This window comes from Corella eumyota, chromosome 4 (genome assembly GCF_963082875.1).
Source record: "Corella eumyota chromosome 4, kaCorEumy4.1, whole genome shotgun sequence".
NCBI classification, from domain to species: domain Eukaryota; kingdom Metazoa; phylum Chordata; class Ascidiacea; order Phlebobranchia; family Corellidae; genus Corella; species Corella eumyota.
Genome location: NC_137493.1, coordinates 5,905,941 through 5,912,384, shown reverse-complemented (window position 1 = coordinate 5,912,384; position 6,444 = coordinate 5,905,941). Strand labels below are relative to the sequence as shown.

The following is a 6,444-nucleotide window of genomic DNA, read 5'->3' as shown; positions in this document are numbered from 1 at the left end:
TGAATCAAATTAATATAAATTTGTTTTAAAAAACCGAAAAGGGGAATCACCTAAAATGGGAACAATGCTTGCCATGTGCAACATGCGAACAACGCTACTTATTTTGGAATGTTGTGACGTCATTGTCTTTAGAGAACGTGCGTGTGACGTTTGGTAAGTGTGTTCTAAAACAACTTGAATATCTACATATTTAAATAAAATTGTCAGAGTTTTGTACACACAAAATAATTGGTATTTTAATTAAGCTGATGTGTAAGTTATTATATTAAATTCTATTAAAGCTCATACTTACTAAATAATAAACAGAGGGACAAGGGAAATTACAAATCCTTCCTAGTATCAGCTTATTGTTTCCGTCTTGGTAGCTAAAATTTGTAAAATAGGGTTTGTAAGTTGCTTGCAGGTTTTACAGTTATAACATTTTGGTCACCACTCCTGTTTTATACTGATTTGGTGTAAACTGGAGCAATTTCAGTGGTTGTACTTGTTGTACCCAAAGTATATATATATATACCCACATATATACTTTGGCTGTACCCATTTACTTTTATATACATATACTATACTTTTATATATATACTTTTTATATATATACTTTGGTTGTACTCATACACTTTTATAAAGGTCAGAAAATATAAATTTTTGGTAGTTTTATTAGGATAACTTCAGCTTTATCGATAAAAACAAAACAGTCTGACAGTAATAATTACGTTTGTGATATTTTTTTTACAGCCACATAGAAAATATTGCTTAAATTTATATTTAATACATTTAACTGCTTTAACAGTAAACTTAAAAAAATTAAGGCTTTATTACAAGAAATATTTAATCAAGATTAGACATAAGACATTTAGGATAAAAAAAATAAAAGAACAAATATGTCACGGGGAGGTGGAAGAGGAAGAGGCAGGGGACGAGGAAGTGTTACCTTCAATATGGAAGCAATAGGATTTGGACGAGGAGATGCACTTCCCACTGCCATACTCCAACCTCCACCTAAATTTCCAGTGAGTTTGTAAAATTGAATTTTTCAAAAATTGTGCATCTCGCTTATTTTCCAGATTTTTAAGTTTGTTGGTGTATAAAATTTAATAGTTATAACAATTTAAAATATAGTATAAGTTTTGCATAATAATCTTATGATTAAAAGATTTCTTCTTATCTGGCGTGGCCATTATTTTAATTGTTATTGTAAAGAACAAAAAAAAGAACCATTTAAAAAAGTCCTGTTGATATATATATACACTTATAACTGCTTCTAATTATAAATATTTCCTTATATATTTACTTGTTAATTTTATTGTTAGACACTTCACCAGCCCCCTTTGCCTTTGTTAACTGGCGATAATGTTGATTACATGTTGGGTTTGCAAAAGGAATTCCGCCAAACTATGAAGTGTTCACCATATTATATTTGTGCAGAAGAGAAATTGTATGGTAATTCTGTTTTTTTATTGTTTAAACTTGTTTAAAAACTCATATTTATAACCTTTTTATGTTTTTTTTTAATTTAACAAATTATTTTGGTGATTTACCATATGATTTAAAAACATAATTTAGGGGTTGAGAGATATTCTGATAAGTACAGAGCCCAAAAGAATACAGACAACACTATTGAATGGAAACCAGATTTTAGAAGGTTACCAAAGGAGCTAAAAATTGCTGTGCGAAAAAAAAGAAAATTACCCACACATGCAATTGCTCCAAACTTAAAACGAAAAAATAAACCAACTAAAGCAGGTAATAAATTTTCCAGATATAAAATATTGTTATTTAAATTTTAATTGCATTGTTTTTTACTAGCCAAATTATTAACTGGATTATATTTTAACAATTTGTTTTTTTTTATTAGATGAACATGAAATTAAACAAAAACTTGATGCCTTGGAAAAACAAGACAATGAAAATCCAGAGGGGAAAACAAGTGATAAAGTAAAACAAAAACTGTCACATAAAAATTAATTGAAAAAGTTGTATGTGCTTAAAATAGATTATTTGACCATCTAACATTCTTTGAATCTAGATCATTCATTATTGTTTTAATATAGTGTTGATGGTCATTAAATTAAAAATAACTAGTTTGTGACAAACAACCTTAACATTTTTCAAAGAGTTTTATTTCCTGTCAAATTTAAAAAAGTTATTAAAGATGAATCATTTTTTTTTCAGGAAGAGAGTGAAAATGAAGAAGTTGTTGAGGAAGAGGACCTGGAAGAAGGCAATGAGGAGGAGAATGATTACTTGACATCCTACTTTGATAATGGGGAGTCCTTCTTGGATGAGGAGGATGACACACTTGATGATAAAGATGGTGGAATTTACTAGAGTGTATGAAACCAATTTAGCTGTTAGTTTAAAATGAAAAAAACGTCATCCAACGAACTCATGAATGATGATCTTAATCAGTTGTGAGCCAAGAGTGTTATGTAATGAGTTTTATGCAACAGGTGGTTTATTAAGGTTCAAAATCTTAGCTATTGAAACATATTGTTATCGTTATTATATTTCAGCGTTAACTTTTGTTCAAGTAAATTAAAAGTTTTAAAAATTTAGTATGTTGTTTTTTATCAAATTGTCTTTCAGTTTTCCAATTTATGAATAGTAGTTATCACTAATTACTAAACAAAAGGTGTTTGGATATTAAGATTTAAAGGTCATTAAAAAGTTTTCAAATTTTAGTCAATTGTATATCATGATATAAGTAACTTAAAAACTAGTTACTAAATTAATTTTTGTTTGTTTATTTTTTTTTAATGCTTATTTATATATTAAAAATTAAATATTAATACTCATTATTTAAAATGTAGTATAATGTATATTATAACATTAGTAATTAAAAACATTTAAAAATAAATTTAGTTTGTTTATTATATTTAAATGCTAATTTTTTTTATTAAAATCAAAAAACAATTTTAGGCATTTAAAATTCAATCTAATGTATATCCCGATGACCTGATATCAACAACTTAAAAGAGTTGTAAAAACAAATGCTTGTTTGTTGATTAAAAAAATTAAAAATCAATTTTTTTTTAAATCAATTTTTTTTTTAATTTAAGTGAATGTATATGTAATACCAATAAAAGATAAATGTGTTAAAACAATTTTTATATTTTTTGAAATTAAAGTGCCAATCGTTTATTAAAATTTAAAAATAGATCTGTTAAAAATTCTAAATTGATTTCGTTGTAAAAAAAATTTAAATCTGTATTCGTAGTGGTGTTTTGTAACTTTAATACGACTTGCAATTTTTTAAATCAGTACCAAAACACAATGTTTAGTGTCTACTGTCTACCTAAAGTTAAGTGCCTATTATCACCCAGATCCCGACGTATTAAATCTAAATTCCAAGTTAATGTCTTCTTGTTGGCATATGAATGATTAGACAAAACAAAAAAAAACTGTGTTAGGAAAAGTTTAAGAAAATTTAGTTAATATGGATCAAGGGCAGTACTTAATAACGTGATAAAAATTATAAAATTTATTTTAAATTCAATAAAATAAACTTATGAAGTTCCTAATAGGTATAAGGTATAAATTTTAAAAGGGCGATAACGACGAAACCTTCCGAAATAATGAACAGAAAAATATAAAATATTGTTTTTGTTGCATAGGGGGCGCTAAAACCAATTTGACTTGCCACGCGTTTTAGCACAAACAATTCTTTTTTTGACCAAGCCTAGACAAAAATGGCAGACGAGACCAATAAAAAGGCAAATAATGCCATGCGGCAAATCCGCATCCAGAAGTTATGCTTAAATATCTGTGTTGGGGAATCTGGCGATAGATTGACAAGAGCAGCAAAGGTATTGGAACAGTTAACGGGACAAACACCCGTTTTCTCGAAAGCCAGATATACCGTTCGATCTTTTGGTATCCGAAGAAACGAAAAGATCGCATGTCATTGCACAGTTCGTGGACCAAAAGCCGAAGAAATTCTCGAACGAGGATTGAAGGTGAAGGAATACGAGTTAAGGCAAGGAAACTTCTCTCAAACCGGTAATTTTGGCTTTGGCGTTCAGGAACATATTGATTTGGGAATTAAGTACGATCCTTCCATTGGAATCTACGGAATGGATTTCTATGTGATGTTAGCTCGACCTGGCTACAATGTTCGTTACCGACGAAAGCAGAAGTCTAGGGTTGGCTTTCCACACAGGCTGACTAAGGTCGAAGGTCAGAGATGGTTCCAGCAAAAATACGATGGTATTTTGTTGCCGGGAAAATAATTTTTATCACCATCGAATCAATAAACTGTATTATAGAAAAATGGAATTTTTGTAACAGAAAGATACATCATTAAAGAATGGACCAATTATGATTTAATAAAGTTGTTACTTCCTTTTAATGTTATATACATGGCAAACATTTAACAGTTGTGTAGTAACTGTGTTTACATTAAAACAAGTTATTAGTTAATGTACAATGTTAAAAATTAATACGATCTTATTTTTACATTTTGTTGGCTTAACAGTTTTTAGTTAAAACATAATGTTGTTTATTAAAATAATGATATTCATTTTGTTTATTTAATTCCAGATTTAAAACTTTTTAAGAATATTACTGTTTAAACAAAAATAAGATGTCAAACTCCGGTGCACAAGATTTTGAGCAAGACAAATACGAACATTATAACTATGACCAAGACAAGATAACTGGACATGGAGGAAAGGGTAAATATATTTTTTTGTTTCAAGTCTTTTTAAAATCATGTGTTTTTTCTAGTTTTGTATGTGTTGTTTGATGATTTCATCAATTTTGTGTGGGTAGGTAGTTCCAAATAACTAAAAAAGAATGTTTATTTAAATTTTGTAAATAAAAAAATTAATTTAATAATTTCATGTCTTGATTTGTAAATTGCAAATGTAGCAGTGTTACTGTGTCTTAGGACAATGTGTCATATGTTTAAAAAACTTTATTTTAAAGTTGGAGATTAGGTTTAACACAATTTTTATGAGTTTAAAAATATTTTATATGACTATTGTTCATGCTTTTTTTAAAGCTAAGTTAAAATTCAATTATTTTTGTACAAGTTTTTATTCTTTATAGTTACTTAACATAGTCTATACATATTCATGCTTTTACATCTTAAGTAAGTGACGATGGCAGGAAAAAAATTGTTGTGTTATCAATTTAAGTAAAAACCTTTGTTTTGATTGCAGGAAGAAGCAAGAAAGAATCAGCTCAACATCATGTAAAAGATGCAAGTCACAAGGCTCCACAAATAATTGCTAATGCTGAAGAAAAACGAAAAAGAGAAAATAAGGAAAAGGGTGAAAGCTCATAAGCAATTGCAAAGTTAAAGAACAAAGCCAAACTATATTAAGCTGGGTTACATTGTGATTTTATTTTGGTCGCAATGCTTTTGTAAATATTAGAAATTATTTTGGGGTGAGATGCCTGTTTATATAATTTAATTTAAAAGAGTTCAAAAAGAAGCTTTTTATTTATTTGTTTATTGAATCTTGGTCCTTTTTTGTTCTATTTAATTGAAATTGATTATAACCATTATGTTACTCTTAGAGATTGTTTAGATCATTAATAATTGTGTTATGCAACACTCTTATGCTAGTTTTAAAATGTGCGGCATCTTTATTTTTAATTAAAAACAAATCTTTGATTTTTTGTTTTGACAAAATCATGTGTAAACACAAACAATATTTGCTCAATAATGTTAACTTCGTAACTGTTGATTTTTTTTCTAACTTTTTATCTGTTTGATTAAGAAAACATAAAATGAATGCAGGAAAACTGTATATTCTTTTCATGACTTTTTTAGTTTAGTAACTATACCAAGGATTGCAAAAAATAGCTTTGAATAAATTTACAAAAACTTATTGAGGATTTTTATAGTGCACAATTTGTTTTAGTGCAATAGCCAAAATAATGCTGTTGTGTGGTGAATTAATAAATTTATAATTTTGTGGAATAAATTTGTTTTTGAAAAAATTCAGTCTTTGTGTTAGATTTTTTGTTGAAAGTTTGTTTCTCGATCCAATTGTGTAGTGCGTGCTAAAAGTTTATTATTGCAGGATCTTAAATTTAACATGTGGCATAAAAAGAAAGTTGTTGTTTTTTAAACAAAATAAGTTAAAATTTCTGAAATAAATAGAAATTGGTTTATGCTATTTGCTTTGTAAAAAAATATATAAAAGGGCAACAGAGAGTATCAAACTTTGGACTTCCAGTAGTGAAAGATGGGTACCCAGTATCATCTTAAACCATAGCAGTATTCTCACTTTTTAAAAATTTAAATATTCTTGAAAAGTTGTACCTCTTACTTTAAAATTAATGTAACTAGTTAAACTGCCATAGCTTTTTATTTTAAAAATTATTCTATTTTTATTGAGGACAAACTGAAATTAAAATACTAGACGGCTATAAATAGCGACATAAAAGTGTTTACTTTATTTACATTCGTAAAACGACACGACGAATTGGCGATCG

General features: G+C 27.8%; 2 protein-coding genes and 1 long non-coding RNA gene across 3 annotated transcripts; all 3 read left to right on the top strand.

Annotated features, from left to right (window-relative positions):
• The first annotated feature begins 792 nt into the window (after nt 1-792).
• On the top strand, nt 793-2,623 carry LOC145750481 (DNA-directed RNA polymerase III subunit RPC7-like). The gene is made up of 5 exons (XM_082566525.1): nt 793-1,007; nt 1,308-1,437; nt 1,561-1,740; nt 1,853-1,932; nt 2,170-2,623. The coding sequence occupies exons 1-5, from the start codon at nt 879-881 to the stop codon at nt 2,323-2,325; spliced, it is 675 nt and encodes a 224-aa protein (XP_082422651.1). The 5' UTR covers nt 793-878; the 3' UTR covers nt 2,326-2,623.
• A 1,029-nt stretch (nt 2,624-3,652) lies between these two features.
• Nucleotides 3,653-4,537, top strand: LOC145751345 (large ribosomal subunit protein uL5-like). The gene has a single exon (XM_082567464.1). The coding sequence runs from the start codon at nt 3,687-3,689 to the stop codon at nt 4,224-4,226; it is 540 nt and encodes a 179-aa protein (XP_082423590.1). The 5' UTR covers nt 3,653-3,686; the 3' UTR covers nt 4,227-4,537.
• On the top strand, nt 4,535-5,938 carry LOC145751348 (uncharacterized). Its single transcript, XR_014283729.1, has 2 exons — nt 4,535-4,670; nt 5,160-5,938. It is a non-coding gene; the product is annotated as an uncharacterized LOC145751348 (long non-coding RNA).
• Nucleotides 5,939-6,444: the final 506 nt, after the last annotated feature.

Coding starts and splice junctions, on each gene's coding strand:
- LOC145750481 (XM_082566525.1), top strand. CDS start 879: ATGTCACGGGGAGGTGGAAGAGGAAGAGGCAGGGGACGAGGAAGTGTT. Junction 1,008..1,307: donor AACCTCCACCTAAATTTCCA/GTGAGTTTGTAA, acceptor TTTTATTGTTAG/ACACTTCACCAGCCCCCTTT. Junction 1,933..2,169: donor AGGGGAAAACAAGTGATAAA/GTAAAACAAAAA, acceptor TTTTTTTTTCAG/GAAGAGAGTGAAAATGAAGA.
- LOC145751345 (XM_082567464.1), top strand. CDS start 3,687: ATGGCAGACGAGACCAATAAAAAGGCAAATAATGCCATGCGGCAAATC.